The sequence below is a fragment of the Macaca nemestrina genome, chromosome 17 (genome assembly GCF_043159975.1).
Source record: "Macaca nemestrina isolate mMacNem1 chromosome 17, mMacNem.hap1, whole genome shotgun sequence".
NCBI lineage: Eukaryota > Metazoa > Chordata > Mammalia > Primates > Cercopithecidae > Macaca > Macaca nemestrina.
This window is the reverse complement of record NC_092141.1, coordinates 18,455,340-18,482,933: the sequence shown is the minus strand read 5'-3', so window position 1 is coordinate 18,482,933 and position 27,594 is coordinate 18,455,340. Positions and strand designations below refer to the sequence as shown.

The 27,594-nt window shown below is 53.6% G+C and overlaps 1 protein-coding gene across 11 annotated transcripts in view; it reads right to left on the bottom strand.

Moving 5' to 3' along the window:
- LOC105491056 (myosin XVA) overlaps positions 1 to 27,594 on the bottom strand; it is a 66,019-nt gene that overhangs the window by 2,877 nt on the left and 35,548 nt on the right. For 3 of the 11 annotated variants that reach the window (XM_071082445.1, XM_071082446.1, XM_071082443.1), the window contains exons 40-62: positions 26,426 to 26,547; positions 26,156 to 26,215; positions 25,602 to 25,677; positions 25,134 to 25,249; positions 24,927 to 25,045; positions 23,699 to 23,840; positions 22,947 to 23,058; positions 22,783 to 22,857; positions 21,809 to 21,987; positions 21,058 to 21,173; positions 20,713 to 20,785; positions 20,369 to 20,441; positions 19,699 to 20,110; positions 17,926 to 18,056; positions 16,699 to 16,793; positions 16,064 to 16,141; positions 15,547 to 15,643; positions 12,237 to 12,397; positions 10,738 to 10,871; positions 5,842 to 5,975; positions 4,958 to 5,091; positions 3,331 to 3,471; positions 455 to 701 (exon numbers count right to left, since the gene is read on the bottom strand). In XM_071082445.1, coding sequence (XP_070938546.1) covers positions 480 to 701; positions 3,331 to 3,471; positions 4,958 to 5,091; positions 5,842 to 5,975; positions 10,738 to 10,871; positions 12,237 to 12,397; positions 15,547 to 15,643; positions 16,064 to 16,141; positions 16,699 to 16,793; positions 17,926 to 18,056; positions 19,699 to 20,110; positions 20,369 to 20,441; positions 20,713 to 20,785; positions 21,058 to 21,173; positions 21,809 to 21,987; positions 22,783 to 22,857; positions 22,947 to 23,058; positions 23,699 to 23,840; positions 24,927 to 25,045; positions 25,134 to 25,249; positions 25,602 to 25,677; positions 26,156 to 26,215; positions 26,426 to 26,547 — 3,002 coding nt within the window. In that variant the 3' untranslated portion in view covers positions 455 to 479. The other 8 variants (XM_071082448.1, XM_071082444.1, XM_071082450.1 and 5 more) reach the window with 8 other exon arrangements.

Genomic DNA, 27,594 nt, shown 5'->3' with positions numbered 1-27,594 from the left:
CTCTTGGAGCTGACATTCTGATGGGGGAATGATACAGTTTGGATATTTGTCCCTCCCAAATCTCATGTTGAAATGTGATCCCCGGCCAGGCATGGTGGCTCATGCCTGTAATTCCAGCACTTTGGGAGGCCAAGGTGGGCGGATCACTTGAGGCCAGGAGTTCGAGACTGGCCTGGCCAACAGGGCAAAATTTGTCTCTACTCAAATACAAAAAAATAGCCAGGCGTGGTGGCGCGTGCCTGTAATCCCGGTATTTGGCAGGCTGAGGCAGGAGAATCACTTGAACTGGGGAGGCAGAGGTTGTAGTGAGCCGAGATTACTCCAGCGTAGGCGACAGAGCAAGATACTGTCTCAAAAAAAAAAAAAAAAGAAATGTGATCCCCAATGTTGGAGACAGGGCCTGGTGGGAGGTGTTGGGTCTTGGAGGCAAATCCCTCATGAATGGCTTGGTTACCGGAGGTAATTCATGAGTCCTCACTCTAATAGTTCACACAAGAGCTGGTTGGTTGGACCCTCTCTCTCTCATTCCCTCTCTTGCCATGCGATGTGCCTGCTTCCCCTTTGCCTCCTGCCTTGAGTAAAAGCTTCCTGAGGCCTCCAAGAAGCCAAGCAGATGCTGGCACCATGCTTCTTGCACAGCCTGCAGAACCGTGAGCCAGATGAACCTCTTTTCTTTGTAAATTATGCAGCCTCAGGTATTCCTTTATAGCAACATAAAACGGACGAATATAAGGAGATAATACATAAACAAATAACTAAATGATTTCCAAGGCATAATAAGGGCTATGGAGGCATGGATCATGAGTTCTTAGGGACGAGGGTTAGGGAAGGCTTCTAGAAAAAGGTGATATTTGTGTTGAAACCCAAATAAAGGGAGACAATGGGCCCTGTGCTGAATCAGGGAAGAGCGTTCCAAGTGGAGAGGACAGTGAGGGCAGAGGACCCAGGGCAGGGAGAACAAACTCAGCACAAGGGAGCCAGGGTGGCTGGAGGAATGAGCAGAGGGGAGGGAGGTGGCAGAGGAGGCCACAGAGGTCATGAGAGGAAGGGACAGGGATGGGAAGGACTCCCAGATTTGGGGCCTGAGTGCCTGGAAGGATTGGGAGAAAGCTGTAGAGGACTGTTGGTCTCCAAGGGGGATGCTGAGGGAGCCTGGAGCTCAAGTAGTCTGGGCAGGAGGTAGAAATATGGATGCTGTGATGGTAGACATGGTTTTGAAAGCCTCAGTATCAGATAGGGCGCCCTGGGGAAAGGCCCAGACTCAGCAACGTTTAGAGATTGTCTAGGGGGCCAGGAGTGGTGGCTTATGCCTGTATGCCCCTCCCTACACTTTGGGAAGCTAAGGTGGATGGATCACTTGAAGTCAGGAGTTCGAGACCAACCTGGCCAAAATGGTGAAACCCCATCTCTACTAAAAATACAAAAATTAGCCAGGCATTGTGGCACACACCTGCAGTCCCAGCTACTCAGGAGGCTGGGGTGGGATTATCGCTTGAACCCAGGAGGTGGACATTGCAGTGAGCTGAGATCATACCACTGCACTCCAGCCTGGGCAACAGAGCAAGACTCTGTCTCAAAAAAAAAAAAAAAAGATTGTCTAGGGGAGGAAGGACCAGAAAAGAACCAAAGAAGAAATGACCAGGTTCATACAAGAAGGTTGGAGAAGGCTGGGTGCGGTGGCTCACACTTATAATCCCAGTACTTTGGGAAACTGAGGTGGGAGGATCATTTGAGGCCAGGAATTTAAAACTAGTCTGGGCAACATACCAAGACCCTGTCTCTACTGGGGAAAAAAAAAAAAAAAAAAAAAGGAGGTAGGAGAACACCACAGAGCCATTGTACGGGCTCAGGGAGGTGGCCTCTGGGAAGGAGGCGGCAGGCCTGGGGTCCAAGGCTACCAGTGGGTAAGGCAAGGATCTATGTGACCCCAGGCAGGAGCAGATTGGGGTGTGGTGGGGAGTGCATTAGGACCCTAGACCCAAGTAACAGGCTCTCCAAGAGGCACAGGGGGCCAAGGAGACTTTGGTCCTGTCCCTCAGAGGCAGGGCTAGGGCAGTGGAAGTCTTTCCCCTTGCCCTGGGAAATCCCCCGCTCCAAGACAGGCCCTGTCATGGGAGTGGTGCTGGGCCCAGACCTGGAGGGGGGATGTCACAGGCTGGACAGGGCAGACGTGTGGGTGTCAACCTCAATTCTGCCCCTTCTCTGGGCCTGAATCCTATCTCTTCAGTGGAGTGAAAACGCTAGTCCTGCCCTGACCCCAGGAGGCTGTGAGACTTGGACAGGAGCCTAGAGGTCATCCATGCTTTTTTTTTTTTTTTTTTTTTTTTGACATGGAGTCTTGCTCTGTGCCCCAGGCTGGAGTGCAGTGGTGCGATCTCGGCTCACTGCAAGCTCCGCTCCCCCGGGTTCACGCCATTCTCCTGCCTCAGCCTCCCGAGTAGCTGGGACTACAGGCGCCCGCCACCTCGCCCGGCTAATTTTCTTGTATTTTTAGTAGAGACGGGGTTTCACCATGTTAGCCAGGATGGTCTCGATCTCCTGACCTCATGATCCGCCCGTCTCGGCCTCCCAAAGTGCTGGGATTACAGGCTTGAGCCACCGCGCCTGGCCAATCCATGCTTTTTTACATTTTATTTTAGAGATAGGGTCTCACTTTGTCACCCAGGCTGGAGTGCAGTGGCACCATCACAGCTCACTGCAGCCTCGAACTCCAACTCCTGGGCTCAAGAAGTCCTTCTGCCTCAGCCTCCTGAATAGCTAGGACTATAGGCACTTTTTTTTTTTTTTAATTTTTGCAGAGTCTAGGTCTCACTATGTTGCCTGGTCTCAAACTCCTGGGTTCAAGTAATCCTCTTGCCTTGCCTCAGCCTCCCAAAGTGCTGGGATTACAGGCATGAGCCACAGTGCCTGTCTCACCCCTGCCTTTTAAGTAACAGCCACAATTGCTGCAAACATAGGAAGGCACAGGACAGGTGGGTCTCAGTTTTACCATCTGTCACACAGGAAGCCCAGTTTCTCCACCCTCAGTCCTGGGGCCTACAATCCAGCCTCCACATCTCAGCCCAGGTGAACTTTCTCAAACCTCTAGTGTCCTTGCCCTGTCACCAATCTTCTATGGCTCCATACTGCCCTTTGCCATGTTCCCACTGCCAAGTTGCTTCCCTGGATGACCACCATAATGATCTGCAGTTCTGTGCTGCGCTGTGGTTGGTTCTGTCCCATGCACTGGCCTGGATACTCCCTGGGACATGGCAGGGACCTGACATATCTTGGAGCCAGGCCCAGAGAAGGGCCCAGTGAAGGTAATGTTGGGCTGAGGGCTGGGCCCACCTGCTCCAGCTGCAGCTGCAAGGTGTGCTGGGCCGCCACATCCCCTAGCGCAATCTCCACGTAGGGGTAGCTGGAGTTGGCCGTGGGCCGCTGGGTCCGCGTCGACTGGATCTCCTTCAGGGGGAACTTCACCATCAATTCCTGGGAGTAGGGGAGAGGGGCCAGACAGGCCTGTGGGTGAGGACAGTCTCAACCACTCTTACCCCTCCCCTGCAAATCAGATCTATAGGAGGCACGAGACTCACTCCAGTTCAAGTACCAGTTCCCCAGTGACTTGTGTGACCTTGAGCAAATCACTTTACCTCTCTGGACCTCAGTTTCCTCACCTGTGAAATTGATTCAACAAATACTGATGATGCATCTACCATGTGCCAGGGGCTGCTCTAAGTGTTCTAAGTGCTTGGGATACAGAGGTATTGGTGCCCTGAACTTCACATCAAAGTTGCTTCTTGTGAACACCGGCACCTCTTTTTTAAATTTCCTTTTTGTGGAAAACGGGGCCTCCTGTGTTGCCCAGGCCAGTCTCAAACTCCTGGGCTCAAGGAATCCTCCTGCCTCTGATTCCCTAAGTGCTAGGGTTACAGATGTGAGTCAAGTACCTAGCCTGTCTAGGGGCTTTTCTTCTGGCCCAGGAAGCAAACTTAGACCACATACAGGGAAAGTCAGAGTGATAGAGAGTTAATGCCTCAGAAAGAAGCCCTTGCTAATGACAGATGGGAAGTGTTGAATAGACACCCCAGCTCCCTTGTTCCCAGGACAGAAGCAAAGCCCTAGGCTATCTCTCAGGGCTCCCCAGCTGGACTGACCTCCAGGTGCCCACATCAGCAACTTGCTTGCTAACACCCCCTCTACTGGCTCCATCCCTTCCCTGTCTCACTTCCTCACTCCAGTGTTTCCTGGAATCAACTCTAAATCAACCACTTGCCCTGGAATCCCTGTCTCAGGGTCTAGTTCTGGGAGCAAAAACTAAGGGGGTAACAGGTCCTACTTAATATGGGCTGAATCATGTCCCCCACCAAATTCCCATGTTGAAACCCTAACTCCCAGTGCCTCAGAATGTATTTAGAAATAAGGGCTTTAAAGAGGTGACTAAGTTAAAATGAAGCTGTTAGGATGGGCCCTCCTCCAATATGACAGGTGTCCTTATAAGAGGAAATTAGGATACAAAAAGAGATACCAGGGCTGTGCGCACACAGAGGAAAGGCCATGTGAGGACGCAGCAAGAAGACAGCTGTCTGCAAACCACCAAAGAAACCAGACCTGCTGACACCTTGACCTTGGACCGCCAGCCTCCAGAATTGTGAGAAATCAACTTCTGTTGTTTAAGTTACTCAGTCTGTGGTCTTTTGTTACGGCAGCCCAAGCACACAGATGTACTATTTGAGTGCATAGGGTATGTTTTACCTCATCTCACCTTCACAACAGCCCTATGGGTGGGCTCAACTCTTATCCTCATTTTCCAGATGAGGAAAGCAAGGCTCAGAGAGGGCAAGAGACTTGCCTGAGATCATAAAGGTGGTAACCAGTGGAACTGGGCTTCGGTGGCTGGAGGTCTTGGCCCCTTGGAGGGGGTAGGGGACCAGGGAACAGAGGGTGGTGATGGCAGTGCCAGGCTGAGGCCACTCACATGAGTCTCTGTGCTGAGAAAGTTGAGGCCATTGTGGTTGACAGCAAGGATGCAAGGGGCTGGCACAGCAATGTTGCTGCAGCTCTGGATGAAGAAGAAGGAGGAGCCGAACATAGGTAAGGCGCTGAGGAGGCCTGGGCAGGGAGAGAGGGTGGCAGTTACGTGCTGGGCAGGGTTCACTGACAACAGCCATGGCCCTGAACTGCACAGCTTCTCTGGGCTGTATCCAGCCAATGCAGGAGTCTCAGTCTGGGTCTCCTCCCAGCCAATGCAGGAGACCTCAGTCTGGGTCTCCTCCCATCTATCTGGCCTCCCTTCTCACGGCCTCTTCCTCTATCCCTGCTTGTAGCTCTTCTTCCTCTGCCAGGGCCACTTTGAGCCTAGGTGACATCTCCATAAACATTGTAAAGACATGTTTTCTCCAGGTAGGTGCTCAGCTTGACCGGCACTGAAAAATGCCTTTGTGGCCGGGCGCGGTGGCTCAAGCCTGTAATCCCAGCACTTTGGGAGGCCGAGACGGGCGGATCACAAGGTCAGGAGATCGAGACCATCCTGGCTAACACGGTGAAACCCCGTCTCTACAAAAAAAATACAAAAAAAATCTAGCCGGGCGAGGTGGTGGGCGCCTGTAGTCCCAGCTACTCGGGAGGCTGAGGCAGGAGAATGGCGTAAACCCGGGAGGCGGAGCTTGCAGTGAGCTGAGATCCGGCCTCTGCACTCCAGCCTGGGCAACAGAGCCAGACTCCGTCTCAAAAAAAAAAAAAAGAAAAAAAAAAAGAAAAATGCCTTTGTGCAAAGAAAGAGGTGCCTCCATATCCATGCTCCATGACCACCCTCCTCAGCAAAGCCCCCTATGATCATCTCCCCTCCCCTGCAGCTCTTACCCAGAAACTGGGCACGGGCCTGGTGGGGGCTGAGCGCCTGTGTCTGCTGCCGGTGCTGGCTGACCAGGTTGAGCCAGGTCGAGCCTACTGTTGTACGGTAGAGCTGGGCTGGGATGTACTCCTGGACTTCCCGCCTGTGTACGGAGGGAGGGGAAAAAGGTCCCGAGTGAGCTCCCAGGCTCAGGCAATCATCACTATGCACCTCCCTGGAAGACTAAATGCTAGGGAGTGTAAATGGGCTGAAGGTGGGGTAGAGGCGCCCACAGTGCCTTGGTACTGCTTAATCATGGCCAGGGCCAGTACCACTAGGATCCCTGTTTGCAGTTAAGGGAACTGAGGCTCTCAGAAGTTCACCGACTAGTTCAAGGTTACACAGTGACTGAGTGAGTTAGCAGCATGGGTTGGTGGGGGCAAGACTTGAACCCAAGGCAGTTTCATCCTTTATACTTTCTGCCCCCAAGGAGAAGTAAAAGCCAGAGGGGTGAGAGGAAACATCAGGGTGGGCAATGCAGCCACAGGGCTGGGCAGAGCCTTGAGCAGAGGAGTGCTGGGCCTCCAGGCTGAGGCCCCTGGGCATCAGCTTGTCCCAGCCCTCTTCCCTCTGACACATGCTGGCTGCTACCTGAGGCAGACCCTTTACCTCTTTGGACATCTGGAAAATATCAATAGCAGTCCCAGCCCATCCTGACCAGCTGGAGCTGCAGGTGAAGGAAGGGTTGGGAGAAAGCCAGGAGAGAGACCCCCTGCTCCCCAGAGATCCCCTGGGTAACATCTGTCCTTCTTTCCACTGCTGGGGTAAGGGCCTGGCATCTGAACCCAGTCTCCCCAGTTTTGGATCCTGGTTCCCCCATTGTTAGCTGGCTAGACTTCAGTAAGCCATATAACCTTGCTGGGCCTTATCTGTAAATAGGGAAAATAAAATGAAGTTGGGAAGAATAGCTGAGATAATGCAGATGCAGGGTCCCTTGCAAAAAGTAAGAACTCGATTATTATTATTATTATTTTTTTTTTGAGACGGAGTCTCGCTCTGCCGCCCAGGCTGGAGTGCAGTGGCCGGATCTCAGCTCACTGCAAGCTCCGCCTCCCGGGTTCACGCCATTCTCCTGCCTCAGCCTCCCGAGTAGTTGGGACTACAGGCGCCCGCCACCGCGCCCGGCTAGTTTTTTGTATTTTTTAGTAGAGACGGGGTTTCACCGTGTTAGCCAGGATGGTCTCGATCTCCTGACCTTGTGATCCGCCCGTCTCGGCCTCCCAAAGTGCTGGGATTACAGGCTTGAGCCACCGCGCCCGGCCTTCGATTATTTTCATCCGGGATTGGGAATAGATCTTTATGTGCTTCTTGCTCTTTTTTTTTTTTCTCTTTCCTTTTTTTTCTTTTTTGAGACAGATTCTCACTCTGTCGCCCAGGCTGGAGTGCAGTGGCACGATCTTGGCTCACTGCAAGCTCCGCCTCCCAGGTTCATGCCATTCTTCTACCTCAGCCTCCCGAGTAGCTGGGACTACTGGGACTACAGGCGCCCGCACCACGCCCGGCTAATTTTTTGTATTTTTAGTAGAGACGGGGTTTCACCATGTTAGCCAGGATGGTCTCGATCTCCTGATCTCGTGATCCGCCTGCCTCAGCCTCCCAAAGTGCTGGGATTACAGGCGTGAGCCACTGGGGCCCGGCCGCTTCCTGCTCTTTTCACTTAAAATCATACTTAAAAAAAAAGAGCTTTAGGCTAGGCGCAGTGGCACGTTGAGATTACACCTGTAATCTCAACACTTTGGGAGGCTAAGGAGGGAGGATAACTTGAGCCCAAGAGTTCGAGACCAGTCTGGCCAACATGGTAAGACCCCCGTCTCTACAAAAAATTTAAAAATTAGCTGGGTGTGGCCGGGCACGGTGGCTCAAGCCTATAATCCCAGCACTTTGGGAGGCCGAGGCAGGCGGATCACGAGGTCAGGAGATCGAGACCATCCTGGCTAACATGGTGAAACCCTGTCTCTACGAAAAAATACAAAAAAAATTAGCCAGGCATGGTGGTGGGTGCCTGTAGTCCCAGTTACTCGGGAGGCTGAGGCAGGAGAATGGCGTGAACCCGGGAGACGGAGCTTGTAGTGAGCCAAGATCGCACCACTGCACTCCAGCCTGGGTGACAGAGCGAGACTTCGTCTCAAAAAAAAAAAAAAAAAAAAAAAAAAAAATTAGCTGGGCGTTGTGGCATGCACTTGTGATTCTAGCTACCTGGGAGGCTGAAGTGGGAGGATCACTTGAGTCCAAGAGATCAAGGCTGCAGTGAGCCGTGATAGGGCCACTGCACTCCAGCCTGGGTGACAGAAAGAGACTCTGTCTCAAAAATAAAATAAAAGGCCGGGCGCGGTGGCTCAAGCCTGTAATCCCAGCACTTTGGGAGGCCGAGACGGGCGGATCACGAGGTCAGGAGATCGAGACCATCCTGGCTGACACGGTGAAACCCCGTCTCTACTAAAAAAAATACAAAAACTTAGGCGGGCGAGGTGGCGGGCGCCTGTAGTCCCAGCTACTCGGGAGGCTGAGGCAGGAGAATGGCATAAACCCGGGAGGCGGAGCTTGCAGTGAGCTGAGATCTGGCCAGTGCACTCCAGCCTGGGCGACAGAGCGAGACTCCGTCTCAAAAAAAAAAAAATAAAAAATAAAAATAAAAATAAAAATAAGGAGTTTTCCATATTGAGCCCTTACTGTGTTACAGGTGCTGGAATATACATGGTATGGACATCATCTTACTATTCTTTTTTCCAGGGATTCTCAAGGTGTGGCCGAGGGGGTTGAAAACCATTTTCATCACAACACTAGGAACTTGTCGTTTTCTCTCTTGTTCTCTCACAAGTGTACAGTGGAGTTTTCCAGAGGCTACATAACATGAGATGGCAACAGGCTGACTGCAGAAGCAGATCTGGGAACCCAGCTGCCTTAAGTCAGACAGTACAGAGCTTTGAAAATGTAAAATTCCTACTAATTTTTTTTTTTTCTTTTGAGACAGGCTCTTGCTCTGTTACCCAGGCTGGAGTCCAGTGGTGCAATCACGGTTCACTGCAGCCTCGAACTCCCAGGCTCAAGTGTTCCTCCCACCTCAGCCTCTCGAGTTACTGGGACTACAGGCATGTGCCACCACACCCATGAATCACTAAATTTTTTTTGAAAATATACTAATTTTTCATAAAAAGTTATTTATATTGACATTTAGTGGGTTTATTATTTTTATTTTTAACTGAATTAATACATCAATATTTTAACAGGGCAAATATATTAACTGATATAACCCACATAAACAAAAGCTCTTTGAGGTCCTCTTTTTTTTTTTTTTTTGAGACGGAGTCTTACTCCATTGCCCAGGCTGGAGTGTAGTGGTGCAATCTCAGCTCACTGCAACCTCTGCCTCTTGGGTTCAAGCAATTCTTCTGCCTCAGCCTCCCAAGTACCTGGGGTTACAGGCGTGCACCACACGCCCAGCCACGAGGTCCTGTTATTATTATTATTATTATTAATTTTTTTTTTTTTTGAGACGGAGTTTTGTTCTTCTTACCCAGGCTGGAGTGCAATGGCGTGATTTTGGTTCACTGCAACCTCCCTCCGCCTCCCGGTTTCAAGTGATTCTCCTGCCTCACCCTCCCAAGCGGCTGGGATTATGGGCATGTGCCACCACGCCTGGCTAATTTTGTGTTTAAAATAGAGACGGGATTTCACCATGTTGGCCAGTATGGTTTTGAACCCCTGACCTCAGGTGATCCATGCACCTCAGCTCCCAAAGTGTTGGGATTACAGGCGTGAGCCACAGGGCCCAGCCTATTATTATTATTATTATTTTGAGATGGAGTTTCGCTCTTGTCACCCAGGCTGGAGTACAATGGCACAATCTTGGCTCACTGCAACCTCCACCTCCGGGGTTCAAGTGATTCTCCTGCTTCAGCCTCCTGAGTAGCTGGGATTACAGGGGCCCGCCACTACACCCGGCTAATTTTTTTTTTTTAATTTGTATTTTTAGTAGATAGGGGGTTTCACCATGTTGGCCAGGCTGGTCTCAAACTCCTGACCTCAGGTGATCCGCCCATCTCGACCTCCCAAAGTACTGGGATTACAAGTGTAAGCCACCGCGCCCGGCTGAGGTGCTCTTTTCAAGAGTGTAAAAAGGTCCTGAGACCAAAAATTTGAGAATGACTGATGTACACTGTGAGCATTAATTATAACTTAGAGAACACCAGTTTAAAGGCTGTCTAGGCCAGCCAGGGTGGCTCATGCCTGTAATCCCACTGCTTTGGGAGGCTGAGGCAGGAGGGTTACTTGAGCCCAGGAGTTCAAGATCAGCCTGGGCAAAGTAGCAAGACGCTGTTTCTACAAAAATAAAAAAGTTCAGCCTGGGCAACAGAGCAAGACCCTGTCTCTATAAAAAGTGGTATATCGTTTTTTAAAAATAAAGAAAAAATCAATAATTAATTAAATATATAAGTAAATAAAGGCTAACACCCATAATTTACTTGACTCCTCCCTGTTGCTGGATATTGAGGTTACTTCTGATCTTTTGCTCTTGTAGCAGCATTGCAGTGAATGTTTTTGTGGCTAAATCTTTCTGCATAGCCACGTGTATTTCCTGGACCACAGGGAACATGTGTCCTGAAACCTTTTTTTAACATTACCTTTGTTCTGAGCTAATAATATCAACCAGAAGCAACTTGCGAAAGAGAGGCAGGGTCCCAGCTCCTATGGCTAGTTGGAAAACTTCAGCCCCCAGGCAAGGAGAGCCCCTTCCCAGACAGCCCCACTGGTATAAGAGGGGAGTCTGGGGGCCTGGGGACAGCCAGCTCCGAGGGGGGTGGAGGTGGGCTGAGAGGGCAGGGTTGCCTGTCCACCCCAGCTGAGACAGGAGGGCAGGTGCTCACACGCTCGGCAGGTAGAAGTGGTCCTTGGCGCGATGCTGCAGTGAAGCCAGCTTGGACACCTGCTGCAGCAGCTGCTCGCTGGGCTGGCTGGCTGGCACACTGCTGAAGAGGCCCTTCAGATAGTCAGGCAGGACCTGCAGGGAGCACCTGGGTCAGGGGCTGCCAGGCAGGCACACGTATGGGCACTTGGCTGCAGGGGACTGGGGACGTGCATGTTTAATGATTGCAGCCCCATCCTCTTCTGGGGTAGGATGGCCTATTACTTTCCTGGGTTTTGGAGAATGATGGCAGAAGCACATAAGGGTGATGTGGGAGGGCTGTGGCCTTGATGCCCATGAGGGAGTCCCCACAGCAACCTTGCCAGGATGTGGGTTGGCTGGTGAGAGCAGAGCATCAACACTGCAGTGTGGTCATGTATCTATCAGGCCTGCTGTTTCTCAAAACTGAGTGTGCCTGAGCCACAGGAGGGCTTGCCAAAATAGACGGCCAGGTTGGGCTCCAGAGGCTCTGAGGCAGGAGGTCTGAGGTGGGACTTGAGGATTTGCCAGTCCACAAGCCTCACATTGAGTAGCATGGTGCCGGACTGCACAGGGCTATGCTTCAACAGTGACACCATGTGACCACAAAAGCTACGTGACCATATTGTGTACAATTCCTGAAGTTTTGGCACCAGTTCCACAAAAACACACACTTTCTGTTCAAGCACTTCCACACATACTGGCTCAGTAGGAGAGAACCCAGACTTTGTAAACTCCACGATCCTGACTTAGAGGACTTCCAAGTCTCACAGAATAACACACAGACAAAAGTGACAATACTAGCAAACCCTGGCTTAGCACTTGGAGCAAAGGACAGGCCCATGTTCAGAGGAGGAAGACATCTGAAGGAAAGGGGAACACAAAGAGGGCCTAATGGAAGACGTGTTTTTTTTTTTTTTTTTGAGACGGAGTCTGGCTCTGTCGCCCAGGCTGGAGTGCAGTGGCCGGATCTCAGCTCACTGCAAGCTCCGCCTCCTGGGTTCACGCCATTCTCCTGCCTCAGCCTCCCGAGTAGCTGGGACTACAGGCGCCCGCCACCTCGCCCGGCTAGTTTTTTGTATTTTTTTTAGTAGAGACGGGGTTTCACCGTGTTAGCCAGGATGGTCTCGATCTCCTGACCTTGTGATCCGCCCGTCTCGGCCTCCCAAAGTGCTGGGATTACAGGCTTGAGCCACCGCGCCCGGCCGGAAGACGTGTTGTTTGGGGACAGCTTGCTGGGAAGGACTTAAATAAGCTGGGAAGTGCAGATGGAGGGATGGCATGCACAAAGGCCCTCAAAGGTAGTGAGGGCTGTTTCGACTTCTCCAAAGAGACCACATAGGGGAGCAGAGGCATCAGGGTTAGAGATGTCCACAGGGCCTGAATCATGAACACTTCAAACGCCACAGCTGTGGAGTCTGACTCACAGGCCCAGGGGAGCCTAGAAGGTCCCAGAGTCCAGAGAAGCCCACGTGTGCTGACCTGGTTGTAGTGCATGGTCACATATAGCTCATTCTCGAACTTGAGTGGCTGATCCCAGAGCACACGCCGGAACCACAGCATGTAGCCGCCGTCCACCTGCTCCATCTCTGAGGCCACATCCAGGATGTAAGCACGGCGACTGAGTGGGCACACATGCTGGCCTGCAGAGAGCAGGGAGACAGGGCTGGGTGGGGGCATATGTGCACACACACGTGTGTACATGTACAGAGCATGTGTACAGACCCCAACCTGCTACCCAGCTGAGGTATCACCTCGGACAAGCCACCTGCCTGTTCTGGGACACAGCTTCCTCATTAAAGGAGAGCGTGTTTGTCGAATGGGGTGTCCTGTGTTTTATTGAAATGTTGATGACCACAGATGGTAAGTAATAACTCCAATGCAAAGCTTTAAGTAATGCTCCATTTCTCCCGGGGAAAGAGGGGCTGCTGAAGAGTGCCCCCAGTGTGGCCTGCCTGGATCTGGGAAAATGCCCTGCATTATGCTCAGAGAAGGCCCAGCTCCTTTCCAGAGGAGGCTGGGGACAAGGACAAACACAAGAGGCCTCAGACTACAAGACCTAGTGGGTAGCTTTCTGCAGACCTCCTTCAGGAGAGACCCCTTGCCAGGCACTTGGCATAGGTGGGGGTGGGGAGGATTGGGGTCTGAGCCTGGGAGAGGCTCAAGTTTTCCTCTCTTGCACTGACATTTTTGCCACCCATCTCACACCTGCAGTAAAATCTTACTAAAGAGAGGGGGTTTGGTATGATTACATGATTACCACTATGTGACTGTGGATAAGTCACAACTTCTGTGGCACGCTGAATAATGACCCCTGCAAAGATGTCCAGGTCCTAATCCCTAGAACTTATGAATATGTCACCTTCCTGGCAAAAGGCACTCTGCAGATGTGATTAAGTTAAGGATCTGGAGATGGAGATGATCCTGGATTATCCAAGCAGGCCCAACATCATCAGCACAGGGGTCCTCATAAGAGGAAAGCAGAAGGGTCAGAGTCAGAGGAGGAGATGTGAGACCAGAAGCAGAGGCTGGCAGGGAGAGAGATTTGAGGATTCTACACTGCTGGCTTTGGAGATGGAGGAAGGGGTCATGGACCAAGGAATGCAGGCAGCCTCTAGATGCTGGAAGGGGAAAGGAAACAGATTCTTCCCTAGAGCCTCCAGAAGGAACCTGGCCCTGATGCCATTTTCATTTTAGAACTTCTGACTTTCAGAATTATAAGGTAATATATTTGTGTTTTTTTTAAGCCAATAAATTTGTGATAATTTGTTATAGCAACAATAGGAAACTAATACAGCCTCCCTGGGCCTCAGTTTCCCCACCTGTAAATGGAAAGACTAACGGTCTCGGCCGGGCGCGGTGGCTCAAGCCTGTAATCCCAGCACTTTGGGAGGCCGAGACGGGTGGATCACAAGGTCAGGAGATCGAGACCAGCCTGGCTAATACGGTGAAACCCCGTCTCTACTAAAAAAATACAAAAAAAAAAAAAACTAGCCGGGTGAGGTGGCGGGCACCTGTAGTCCCAGCTACTCGGGAGGCTGAGGCAGGAGAATGGCGTAGACCCGGGAGGCGGAGCTTGCAGTGAGCTGAGATCCGGCCACTGCACTCCAGCCTGGGCGACAGAGCGACACTCCGTCTCAAAAAAAAAAAAAAAAAAAAAAAAAAAAAGACTAACAGTCTCCACTTCATAAGGTTGTTGTGGGGATTAAAATAGTTCACAGAATGAAATGCCTTTTTTTTTTTTTTGAGACGGAGTCTCACTCTGTCGCCCAGGCTGGAGTGCAGTGGCGCCATCTCGGCTCACTGCAAGCTCCGCCTCCCAGGCTCACGCCATTCTCCTGACTCAGCCTCCCAAGTAGCTAGGACTACAGGCGCCAGGCTATTTTTTGTATTTTTTTAGTAGAGACGGGGTTTTACCGTGTTAGCCAGGATGGTCTCTAGCTCCTGACCTCGTGATCTGCCCGTCTCGGCCTCCCAAAGTGCTGGGATTATAGGCTTGAGCCACCACACCCGGCCTTTTTTTTTTTTTTTAGATGGAGTTTCGCTCTTGTTGCCCAGGTTGGAGTGCAATGACATGATCTCAACTCACCGCAACCTCCTGCCTCACCGTCCCGAGTAGCAGGCAAATGCCACCATGCCTGGCTAATTTTGTATATTTTTAGTAGAGACAGGGTTTCTCCATGTTGGTCAGGCTGGTCTCGAACTCCCGACCTCAGGTGATCCACCTGCCTCGGCCTCTCAAAGTGCTGGGATTAAAGGTGTGAGCCACCACGCCAGGCCTTTTTTTTTTTTAATTCTTTTTTTTTTTTTTGAGACAGAGTCTCACTCCATCACCCAGGCTGGAGTACAGTGGCATGATCATGGCTCACTACAACCTCTGCCTCCTGGCTTCAAGTGATTATCGTGCCTCAGCCTCCTGAGTAGCTGGAATTACAGGTGCGCACTACCATGGTTGGCTAATTTTTAGTAGAGATGGGGTTGCGCTATGTTGGCCAGGCTGCTCTGGAACTCCTGGCCTCAAGAGATCCACCCACCTCAGCCTCCCAAAGTGCTGGAATTACAGGCATGAGCCACCATACCCAGCCTGAAATGCTTTGAATTGTGCCTGGGGCACAGCATCCGTTTGATAAATGTCAGTTATTAGGACTGTTTTGTCACCTGCCATTCTCCCCTAATGTCTTAACTGGACTTGGGCAGGCAGGGCTGACGGCACACGGCTGAGGGCTGAGGCAGTGGTAGGGAGAGCTGGCTGGGGGTTGCTGGAGCTGACCAGCTAGTGACAGGAGGCAAGACCATGATCTAGAGTGCCAGGCAGCAGATGGAAGGGCTTTTGGGATGCGTGACAGTCACCTAGGGTCCCAGGAGCCCTCTAGAGGGGATAGTGACACCTCGGGAGGGGCTTCTCTGGCCATTATTAAGGCATGAGAGGCAGGAAAGAAGACTTGCACCTTTAGGTTCCAGGAGTGCGGCACTATTAATGGAAACCTTCCCAGGATGTAATCTCCTTGAGGGCACGGCCCGTGTCCTCTCATTGAGCATGCCCTGAGGGGCAAAGGGAGGGATGAGAGAGGGCCCTCACCATAAGGTGAGGCAAACTAAGCAAAGCGGAAAGGGACAGATAAAGGGCTGGGGGTGCTCGGTACACACAGAGATCCTTCTGCATGGGGGTCAAGGGGCTTCCTGGAGGAAGTGGTACCTGACCTGGGCCCTAAAGTCTGGATGGAGGGCCCCACATGGCTCAAGGCCCGGGGACGGGAATGGGTCCAGCATGCTCACTCTTCCTGGCACTCACCACGGTTGGTGACAACGAAGATAACATATTCACTGAAGGCCTCAGGGCGTGTCAGAGCCATCTCAGCACAGATCTCTTCCACCACGTCCAGGGCCACCTGGGGGTGGGGCGGAAGAGATGAGGCCATGCCAGTTGGGCTTGACCTCTGTCCTTCTGGCCCCACTCAGGCCCCCGGAAGCCATGTGTGGAGTTCCTCAGCCCTCTTCACAAAGGCGCACAATCCTCTGAGGTCTCTGAGAATCAGCCTCAGGCAGGGAAAGAACACAGCTTGCGGTCTGAGACTTAGGTTCAAAATCTGCTTCTGTCCCGTTTTTGCAGGATGACCCTGAGCCAGAGGCTTAACCTCTCCAAGGTGCAGTTTGCTCTTCTAAGAAGTAAGTCTTGCCTTTTGGGGCTGTGGAAGAGCCTGGGAGGGCTCAACATCCTTGGGGGCTTACTCCTTCCCCATCCTGGAGCCTGGGCTGTCCCTGCCCCTGCCCCTTCAGTACCTGGCTGCAGGAGACATTCCTTCACTTACAGTGCATGTTTTAATTTTGAGATGGCGTTCAAGGCCTCCAGGAAGAAGAAAGAGTTGCCTCTTGGAACTGCGGCCTGCCTGGGGATAAGTAGGTGGGAGAGGGATGACAGGTTGGGTCCTGGGATCTGGGACAGCCCTCGTCTCCTGCCGTGGGAGTTCCCAAGCCAATAGGTCCTGGGCTTGCACATGTAGGAACACTTGAGCACCTGGACTTTGCAGAGCCTGTCTGCATGCCCCTGAGTGCAATGCACCTGACAGAGAGGTCTCTGGGCAGGGCTTGTGTTCCCCATTCATTTTTTTGTGTGTTTGTTTTTCGACATGGAGTCTCGCTCTGTCACCCAAGCTGAAATGCAGTGGCGCGATCTTGGCTCACTGCAACCTCTGCCTCCTGGGTTCAAGGAGTTCTCCTGCCTTAGCCTCCCGAGTAGCTGGGATTACAGGCACCTGCCACCATAACCAGCTAATTTTTGTATTTTTAGTAGAGATGGGGTTTCACCATGTTGGCCAGGCTGGTCTTGAACACCTAACCTCAGGTGATCTGCCCGCCTCGGCCCCACAAAGTGCTGAGATTACAGGCACGAGCCACCGCGCCCAGCCTCCCATTCATTTTGAACCCACTCCCACCCCATGCTTACCAACATGGCGCGAAGCTCTATGCTGCTGGGGAGCTCCAGACGACCCCCGAAGCGCAAGGTTTTCTGCAGGTTCTGCTCACAGGCCTTGGCGATCCCTGCAGAAGCAGGGAGTCCAGGCCTTGCTCAAGGTGGACTGTGGGAGAAAGGGGCTCCTCTTGCCACCAACCATGAGCCCACTGCATTCTCTCCACAAGCTGTGGGGAAGGCATTTACTCCCCCATTTGACAGTTGAGGAAACAGTTCAGACAGGGACAGTGACTTGCCCAAGGTCAAAAGCTAGAGGTTAAGACCTGGATTTGAACCCACATCCCATGTGTCTAAGGACCTTTTTTTCCAGCCCACAGTCCCCTTGGCAACCTATGATCCTGGAAACTGCTGTCACCCTGAGCTGTTGACTGGGGAGCTTGTATCCAATAGGCTCTGTGGCTAGGGTGATGCAGCTCTGCTCATGCCAGCTGGGATACCCTGCCAACCGCCCTCCCTCACTCAGGCCTCCCAGGGCAGGAGACCCCAGCATCAGTGCTCCATTTCTCTGAGTCAAGAGTTCTAGGGCACATTCTGTTGCCTTTATGCATCTGGGAGCTATTCCATGGGGGAACTGGGTCTATTCATCTGTGGGCTGAATGTTTGTTAATTGAATCAGAGAGAAGCATTCAGAGGCAGGAAGGGTAAGGTCTCCTATCTCCTCCACGGCTGCCATGGTGACTACAGCGGCCCCAGCCTCCTTCTTCTGTAGCCCCAGGGGTTGCTATGGAAACCATGCTGAAGAGTGGCCCCCCTTTCTCCATATTCTAAGGGGGATGATACCAGCTTGGGCCCACCTCTGCCCAGATCCCTCAATACCCTTGCTGAGTCCCAACAGTCAGAGAGGCAGGGCTGCACCCCGGTACTCTGGATTCTTGCCCACCTCCTTCTCTTCTCCCACATGCCACACATTCCCACTCCGGTCTTTGCTCCTGTCACTCACTCCACCTGGAAACCCCTCCTATGCAAGGCAGTACTTCCTCCAAGGAGTCATCCCTGACCACCCCCTCCATTAGATCAGACAAACCACCACGCCAGCCCCTGTGGAACCCTCACAAATGTTTGGGGAATATATTAATATTAGTAAATATCGCTCAGCACCTGTGAAAGTGAGGCCCTCTGGGTTTCCCCTCCCACCAGCTGCCCACCCAGTCCCCATGCGAGAAGCATGCAGCCCTGGGTCCCCACTCATCGACCTCTCACCCTGAAAGGGCAGGCCCGGGGTCCGGCTCACGTCGTGGAGGAAGCGAGTGAGGTGTGGGTGGAGGACCTCAGAGCAGCTGTGGTAGGCAGTCACGATGTATAGCAGCCTCCAGCCTCGCTGGCAGCTGTCCCTGCAAGGACACACGGGGGCCACATCACAGGTGGCCACAGCACTAGAGTGTGCCAGGAGCCTCCTGGGATTGAACTGAGACGGATTCCAACTCTCAGGCAGCTCCTGTCCCCTGAAGATGCTCCTCCCTGCCCAGTGAGGAGGCCCAGGGCAGGTGGGCCTTAAAGCCATGCAAAAGGCATATTCTGTTGAGAAGTCAGGATGGGGGATAGGGACGGAAGAGGATGGGGCCCCAGACATCTTCCCCAGGTAGGGGAAGTACTGTGACTTTTTCCTCTCCTATTCTTCTCTTTTCTGCGTCACAACAGGTAGGGGATCTCTCTAGGGAGGCTTCTGGGAAAAGGGGAACCTGCTGAGACTGTGTAGAGGTCTTGCCAGGTAAGGCCCAGGGCTGGGAGGAGCAGAAGGACAAGCTGAGTGGTTCTAAAATTCCTGAGGAGATGGAGAGCAAGTGAGGAGGTAGTGCAGATGAAGACAGGAGGGTGGACCTGATGGTAACAAGAGCATGCACATATTGGGCACCTACTGTGTGCTGGCCCTGCATGAGTGGAACACAGTAATTCATCTTCACATGGTCGTGGGTGTGAGGGTTTCATTTGTAGGGATATCTGGTGTCTGGGAACAACACTTGGGCTTCCTTTGGAAAACCACCCACCCCGCTCTAGATCCCTGTGGTTTGGAGATGGGCACGGAAGTCAGGTTTGATCAATGTGAGCACTACAGCCCCTGACCACAGTGATTGGCCTAGGGATAGGCATAGTTGGTTCAGGGTTGAACATGTGACCAACTCAGGCCTGTAAGCCTGGATTTAATAATTTCTACAGCAGGCTGGGTGCGGTGGCTCATGCCTGTAATCCCAGCACTTTGGGAGGCCGAGACGGGTGGATCACGAGGTCAGGAGATCAAGACCATCCTGGCTAACATGGTGAAACCCTGTCTCTACTAAAAATACAAAAAATTAGCCAGACATGGTGGCGGGCGCCTGTAGTCCCAGCTACTTAGGAGGCTGGGGCAGGAGAATGGCATGAACCCGGGAGGCGGAGGTTGCAATGAGCCAAGATCACGCCACTGCACTCCAGCCTGGGCGATAGAGTGAGACTCCGACTCAAAAAAAAAAAAAAAAAAGGAATTTCTACAGCAAATATTGGGTGAGTCTTGCTTTCTTTGGGATTGCTGAGCTGTCACCCCAGACCTGCCACCTTGCTACTCTGTGGGAGAGGCTGTTTGGGAATGATCAACACAGAGGAAAACAGAGCCAGAAGATGGAGAAAGCCTGCTTCCTAATGACACCTGGATCCAGCTATGCCTGAGGCCACATACTCACTGACTTTTCGCTTCTCTGAATCAACAAGCTCCCTTTTGGTTAAATCAGCTTGAGTTGGGTTTCTGTCACTTGCAACTAAGAATCTGGACTTACACATTATCATTGCCATTTTACAGATGAGGGTACTAAAGTTCAGAGAGCAGAAATGCTGTGTTCCAGACCAAGTAATTTCAAAACACGTGCTCTATTGAGTAAGGACGAAGGTGAGGGGAAGAGAATCCAGGAGGGGTCAGGCCTGAGGAGGTGGGAGGCTGACTGGCCCCTCCTGGAGCATGGACACAGTGAGGGGATGGTGGGGTATAAAGCCCAGTTCACTCACTGCTTGGAGCTGGTATTGTCTGTGATCTGCTTCACAACTTGGCAGTAACATTCATCCCGCATGACCTCATGGTCCCCGCACAGCTGAAGGAGGACAGGGAGGTTACACACCAAAGACAGGCTAGGGGCTATGTCACATACCAGGTACATAAGAACAGGGTGGGCACCTGAAGACAGGCCTGGTGTCCCTTTCCCAGCCCCCTCCCCATCAGCATGATGCATTCCTTTTTGGACCATGGGAGAGGTTTCCCACCCTAATGTCCTGTGACTCATTGACAGATGGGGAAACTGAGCCACAGAGCAGGAAAGGAGGCATCTGGCAAAGTTGGCTGGACTGACCTTCAGGAGGTTACAAAGCACGTCCAGGTCACTCTGGCCCTTCAGTGGGGCATCCCCCATGAACCTCATCACAGCTGTAGGAAAGACCTATCCCACTCAGACCCACCAAACCCCCAGTTGTCCACCCACCCCAGGAAGCCCCAGGACTGAGCCCCTCCCTGGGAGCCTTGGCCACAGGCAGCTGGGAGCTGCTTTTCTCTTAAATGTGTCCCACGTCTGAGCTGGGGGAGGGGAAAGAATCCGAAGACCAGGGAGGAGTGGCAACCAGTAGAGACCACACAGTGCTGGATCTCATCCAGCCCAGAGCCCTGGCTGTAGTCCCACTGCCACACCTAGGAACATGTCGGTGGCCATCTTGTTGAGGCTGTTGTCGCTGAGTTCGATGAGGGATTCCTGGAGGGGAGTCTGTGGGGGAAGAGGGCTGTGTCATGATGGAGGAGGGACACGTCAGAACAGAAAGGGGACACACTGTTTCAAGGCCATATAACAGGAGGGTCCACGTCACAAAAGGGGAGCCAGGCCCAATACTGGGGACAGATGCTGTCCTTGGGAGGGAATCAGGGTGCCGAGAGCTAGAGGGTCTCACTGAGAACAAGTTTGTTGGCCTCAGGGGCCTGGGACGGGGTCCCTGCATCACCATTTTACAGATGGGGAACTGAGGTCCGGGACTGGACACCTTGGTGAAGCAAAGCATGTCCTCCAAGGTTCTGGACTCCCGAGCCTCCTTGGATTTCAGCCTGAGGCCATCCCTGCAGTGGGAGGTGGGTGCTACTAACCTGTCCTGCCCAAGCCTTGGCTACATCTTTTTCCACATAGGAATGTTCTTGACCCACCACTCTGATCAGTCTATCAGGCAGGAAGACCCCCAGAGGCAGGCACTGAAGTGGGCCTCACACCTGGGTGGTCTCTCATCTCTCCCACCAGAAGTGGGGCCTCTAAGACCGACAGCCTGCAGTTTGGATGGCTGCAAGAAGCCCAGAACCCTCCCACTGTGGGGAAGAGGGGTGGGGCCGCCACTCACTGGGGTCTCCTCTGAGGGTCTCGGAAATACTTCTGGGCAAACTCGAGCATTGTGTAGGGTGGGAGCGCCAGGGCATCCTCCCCATGGTCAGCAGAGTGGGCCCTGACTGGGGGACCCTGCAGAAGAGGTGGAGCTAGGAAGGCCGTTTCTGGCCACACCACGCCTGGCCCTTGGGTCAAAACTGACAACGCAATCCCTCGCTGATAGGACCCAGATTCTCAAGCCACCCACCCACCCATCCATCTGGACCCGGCTGCATCCCGTTGTTGTTCTCACCCCTTCAGCCCGCCCACGCCTTTTACTTGCTGGGCTAACCCAGCTCCCTGCCCCACTTGGCCACGCCTTGCCTGGGGTTGACTTCCCCAACTGCCATGTCACAGCTGACCCCACCCCTCGCTAGCTCCACAAACCGACCCCGCTCACTCACCTGGCCCCACCCCATCCCAGGGAGACTTCACCTACTGGCGGGCCCAGGCTGGTCTGACCCCATTGGACTGATTAAAACCAACTGATCCTCATCCTTCCCTACCCCATTTGGCCACACCTCCAACCTTCTCTGGTCCCATCTTCCAGGTCTCACCTCCGGCTCACTCTACCTCGTTCACCCTCACCCTAGTCCAAGATCAGCCACGCCCCAAGAGCCTGACCAGGCCTGTGGCCCACCTTATCCCCACTCGCCTCACCCCTTTTGCAGCAGTCCCTTCCCCCTGGTCTACCCCGCCCCACCCCACCCCACCCACACTGGTCTCACCTCTCTCCTGCGGCCCACCTCCTGTGCAGCGGCTGCAGAGGCCACAGCAGCGGCCACGGCGGCTGCTCGGCCGCGGCCCGGCTCCGCTGGCAGCTGCAGGAAGTCGGGGGCAGCAGCAGGCTGCACCAGCTCCGAAGGGAAGTGGCCAACGCGCCCGTGGATGGTCCCGAACCTCCAGCCTAGGGGCGGGTAAAAGGTCTAAGGCAAACAGGAGGGTCTTGCCTTGTGACTAAGGGAGTCCTTTAGGGAGATTCGGGTACCTTCTTTATCTGTCTCTAGAACTGTGTGAGGCAGGCCAGGCCATCAAACCCATTTTACAGATGAGGAAACAGGCTCAGGGAAGGAAAGGGATTTTTCTCAGGGCCACAGGACCATAACGGGGAAGTGAAGCAAAAAGGCAAAGCAGGGTTTGTGGACTCTCAGGTCATGTGGAGACATAAAAAGAGATTCAGGGCGGGGCACGGTGGCTCACGCCTGTAATCCCAGCACTTTGGGAGGCGGAGGCGGACGGATCATGAGGTCAGGAGATCAAGACCACGGTGAAACCCCGTTTCTACTAAAAATACAAAAAATTAGCCAGGCCTGGTGGCGGGCGCCTGTAGTCCCAGCTACTCAGGAGGCTGAGGCAGGAGAATGGCGTGAGCCCGGGAGGCGGAGCTTTCAGTGAGCCAAGATGGCGCCACTGCACTCCAGCCTGGGCGACAGAGCAAGACTCCATCTCAAAAAAAGAAAAAAAAAAAAAGAGAGAGAGATTCAGGCCACAAACACAAATGCCCATGGAGACCCCTCAGGCAAAGCAGAGGGCTGGACTGTCTGGCCACCAACAGATACTGACAGGCCACGCCTGGACCTTAGGAGACCTGACCAGCCCAGACCACTTTCAGGCACCAAGAAACCCTCACTGTGCATCTGCAGCATGAGTGCGTGAAACTAGGATGCACCCTGTATGGGGTTCCAGGTTCTGGGGCACCCACCAAAGTCGGGACCTCTACGTCGCAGCTCCTCCAGGTATACCACCTTCTTGCGAACCACGCAGCCGGCACTGTAGCCTGTGGGCCAGGTTGGGTCAGCATCTGCCAGGGTGGCCTCCTTGGCCAGCCTCCGCCTCCTGCCCCCAACCCACCCCAGTAGCACTGACCCACTCGAGGTGGCTCTAGGGGCTGCAGGTGTATGATGTCGCCCTTGTGGAAAGCCAGCAGCGCTGGGTCTTCAGGCAGGAAGTTCCTCACAGCGACCACGTAGTCAGAGTCCTGGGTCAGCCAGGGGCAGGTTGAGGGCAACAGCCCCATCACCCCACTCCCAGAGGCCTGGGGCCAACCCTGCTCCTCACATCCTTCCTGACTCATCAGGGAAGGGAGCCTTCATCAGGTGAGAAGAGGGAAGGGCATTCTGGGTGGAAGAAAGGGCTGGAGGGTGAGTCTGAGGGACCCAGATGGACTTCAGGGCACACACATAGGCCTTCCCCACTCAAGCCCTCACTGACTTTCCTGCTGAAGTCTTCCTCGGGCCTAGGGCACAGAGATGACCTGCCCTAGGCCTGGGGGCTGCCAGTTAAGAGTGGGCAGAGGGGATGGAAAGAGATTGAGATGCAGTGGGTGGGCCATGCAGCCAAGGCAGGAGGGTGAGGAGTACAATTGCTGCAGAGCTCAGAGGAGGTGCTGTGCCACCTGGCAGGGTGCATTGGTAAAGGTTTTCTGAAGGAGCAGGCAAAAGGGGGCAAGGGTATTCCAAGTGGAAGGCACAGCTAGTGCAAAGGACTGAAGGTAGACAGAAGTCTATGGACACAGTCATACTTCCGAGGAAGGTGAGGCTAGTATATATGTGGGGTGGGAGAGCCCTGTTGCTGGCCCTCAGCCTGGGTGGAGGGAAGACCTGTGAGAAGATCCTTACCTTCTTCAGCTCCAAGATGAAGTCATCCACCAGGGTCTTGACCTGGTGTGCTCGGGCTGAGAAGAGGATGACCTTCTCACTGGCCAAGTTGAACTCCAGCATGTTCTGGGAGGGCATGGTCACAAACAGGATATCTGCAAAGCTGGAGGATGGGCCGGTGGCATGAGGGCAGGACTCCACAGCCAGAGGGATGCCCTCCTTCCACCTGTTGTGCTGCTTCTGCTCCTGTCCTGCCCCATTTGAAGCCCAGCCCCACCTTGGCCCCATTGTGCCAGCTCCCACAGGACCCTAAGCTTCCTGCTTCCCCTCTCTGACCCAGGCTGTGGCTTCAGCTCAGTTCCTACCACCCTTTGGGCCAACACTCCGGCCCCTCTCCACCCTTTGTCCTTTGGTCCAAGCTCTAAATCTAGATTTGTGCCTACCCAAATCTCTATTTCACCCATTGACCAAATTCTCACCATTTTTCAAAGCATGCAGCTTTTACCCAACCAGTGAACAAGGTTCTATTCCCATCCTCATGTTATAAAGGACAAAAGGGACTTCTAGCAGGGGAGGGAGTCTGAGGACTCAGTAAGGTGTCACGGCTGGCAGTGGTTCCCTCACCAGCTGCATCAGGGTTTGGTCACTTCCAGCAGAGCAGCCCCTCTGCACAGTGCTGCTGCTGTGCAGCAGGTTGGAAGGAGGACAGGGGAGTGGGTTCCCAGCTCAACCCCTTCCTGGCTGTGTGACCTGAGACAAACAACTTTTCTCTCTGAGCCTCAGTTTCCCCAGCTCTAAAATGGGTTTGCTTCAATGGCTTGGCACAGAGCCTGGCACATCATGGGTACTTGGTAAGTGGCTGTGGAGAGGAAAGAAATGCTGATGCCGGCCAGGCGCGGTGGCTCAAGCCTGTAATCCCAGCACTTTGGGAGGCCGAGACGGGTGGATCACGAGGTCAGGAGATCGAGACCATCCTGGCTAACACAGTGAAACCCCGTCTCTACTAAAAATTACAAAAAAACTAGCCGGGCGAGGTGGCGGGCGCCTGTAGTCCCAGCTACTCGGGAGGCTGAGGTAGGAGAATGGCCTGAACCCGGGAGGCGGAGCTTGCAGTGAGCTGAGATCCGGCCACTGCACTCCAGCAAGGGGGACAGAGTGAGACTCCGTCTCAAAAAAAAAATAAATAAATAAAAAAAGAAATGCTGATGCCAGTCTGTACCCCAGTCTCCAGCCAGCCCCTTCCGGTCACCTGTATGCACGCAGGACCCGCAGCTGCCCGCCAGCCTCCTGGCCACTTTTGACCATCCTCAGGAGTTTGATGCCCACGTGGGACACAGCTAGGAGCTGCACACCAGTGCCCACACTGCCCTGGGGCAGAGATAAAGGGCATGTGAGGGTCCTCTCGTCTCATCCCTGAATCATCTGGACAGGTAGGGGGCAGGTGAGGGACTCGCACCGTGGCAGGGAAGAGGCGGGAGAAGTAGACCTCCCAGGTGTCTCGTGCAGCACTGACCACGGCCCGCTTCACGCTCTCTGTTACCAGGGGCCTCTGTGTGTCCAGCTGATTCTGGGCTATGGGAGGCCAGGTCTGGTGAGGACCCCCTCCCATTCTCCTGGCAGCCCCCATCTCGGGGATGTCAGGGAGGGAGGTGGCTGATACCCAGCAAGAAGGTATCTGACCAGTGTCTATACTGGGAAACTGAAACCCAGAAATGGACAAGATGGCCAGCACACACAGTGTGTCAGGCATTGCCAACCCCAAACATGCAGCCCAGCCATGCGAGAGGCCAGAGAAGCAGAGCAAGGAGGCACATGTCTGGGAGATGGTGGGTCTGGGCTTGTCAGCCTCCGTCTCCCTCTGGGACAGGGCTGGCCGTGCCTCTGACTCGTTGCCCCATCAATACCGTCCCCTCCCCTGAGATACCAAACAAGGCCTTCATTCTGAGCCTCTCATCCTCAGAGATGCGCAGGCAGGCCTCGGAGAGTGTGTCGTGCAGGATCTGTGGGAACAGGCTGTGATGCAGGCAGCACATGGGACTCCCCCAGCTGGGACCCAGGTCGGACTATACTAGGGTGAGTGGCAATGTGAGGGGGTCCCATTTTGCAGCAGTGGGGTCATCTGTAAGCTGGTTCATCTGTGTAAATCAGATCCCACTGACAGGGCCCTCTCCTTTCTCCTCACCCCCACAATCCAGGCTGCCCTTCCTAGGCCACAGTTTCCTAATTTATACAGGGGGTTTACATTTGATCTCTGGGCCATGTCTAGCTCAGACAAACTATGACTCTCATTAGGTTGAACTGTGAGCTCACTGACCCTGCCCATGGGAGGGGGAGATTCAATAAAACAGCTGCCCATCCTCACCCTGGTCAAGGACCCCAAATCCCAGCATGCAGAGGCAAGCTTTGCAGCTAGCTCATCTTTGCGTCCACACTGCCCTGCTGAGTTCACTGAGGCAGAAAGGGGAGAGAGGACTTTACCTGCCGGAACAGGAGGTCAAGCTGCACAGGATGGCTGTAGCTGTCCTTGGGGTAAAACACCTGCAGGGGCGGGGCTTCAGTGGGTACCTTCCGACTGCCCCCTCCCTATGCTTCACACCCGGCCCCGCCCCCTAGATGCAGCTCCGCTCCGGCTCTAACTCCACCCCTGGCTTCAGCCCGGCTTTTTTCTATCCTGGGCTCGCTCCCCAAGTCCTAGACACTCCTCTACCCCGCTTCAGCCCCTCCCCTGGCTCTGGCCGTGCTCTGCACCTCTTTGCGCAGGAAGATCCTCCAGGGGGCGTCCTGATAGCTGTAGAAGCTGGGGTTGATGAGGCGGTGCAGCCGCGTCTGCATGGGTTCCTCAGGGGGCTCCAGCGACCGCGAGGGCAGAGCTGGGGAGCGCGGGGGTCAGGGAGGCAGGAGAAGGCACCTCATTTTTTAATTTAATTTTAACTTTTTTGAGATGTAGTTTCGCTGTTGCCGCCCAGGCTGGAGTGCAGTGGCGCATTCTCGGCTCACTGCAAGCTCCGCCTCCCGGGTTCAAGCGATTCTCCTGCCTCAGCCTCCTGGGTAGCTGGGATTACAGGCGCCCGCCACCATGCCCGGCTAATTTTTTGTATGTTTAGTAGAGATGGGGTTTCGCCATGTTGTGCCAGCTAGTCTGAACTCCTGACCTCAGGTGATCCGCCCGCCTTCCTCCCAAAGGGGATTACAGGTGTGAGCCACTGCGCCCGGCCACAGGAACCTCTTAGGATGAAGTGGGAAAGGCAAGGCGGGTGGAGGAGGGGACCCAGGGGCGGTCCACAGAAACAGCTGTTCACTAGGGTCACACATGACCCAGCCTTTCATTCAACACATAAAAACACCTATTGGATTTGGTTTTTTTGTTTTTAGATAGAGTCTTGCTCTGTCGCCCAGGTTGGAGTACAGTGGCTCTATTTCGGCTCACTGCAAGCTCCGCCTCCTGGGTTCAAGCGATCATCCTGCCTCAGCCTCCGGAGTAGCTGGGACTACAGGTGCGTGCCACCACGCCCAGCTAATTTTTGTGTTTTTAGTAGAGAAGGGGTTTCACCATGTTGGCCAGGATGGTCTCGATCTCTTGACCTCGTGATCCACCTGCCTCGTCCTCCCAAAGTGCTGGGATTACAGGCGTGAGCCACTGTGCCCCACCAAAACAACTATTGTATACAGGCCTGGGTTAAAGGCTGAGATGGCCCTGCAAATAAAGTAGACAAGGCCCCTGCCCTGGAGTTTAGTGCCCATGGCAGGTGTGGGTGGCACAGATCATTCAGAAACAAAACTCTCACTGCCTGAGGCTAGGGTGGCAGTAAAGCAGGGTGGTTTAGGACAGACCCTGGCAAACTGGTCTGTGAGGCCCTTCATTCCTAGCAGTCTAGGCAGACCTTGCTGAGGTGACAGAGGTGACATTTGAGCTGTGA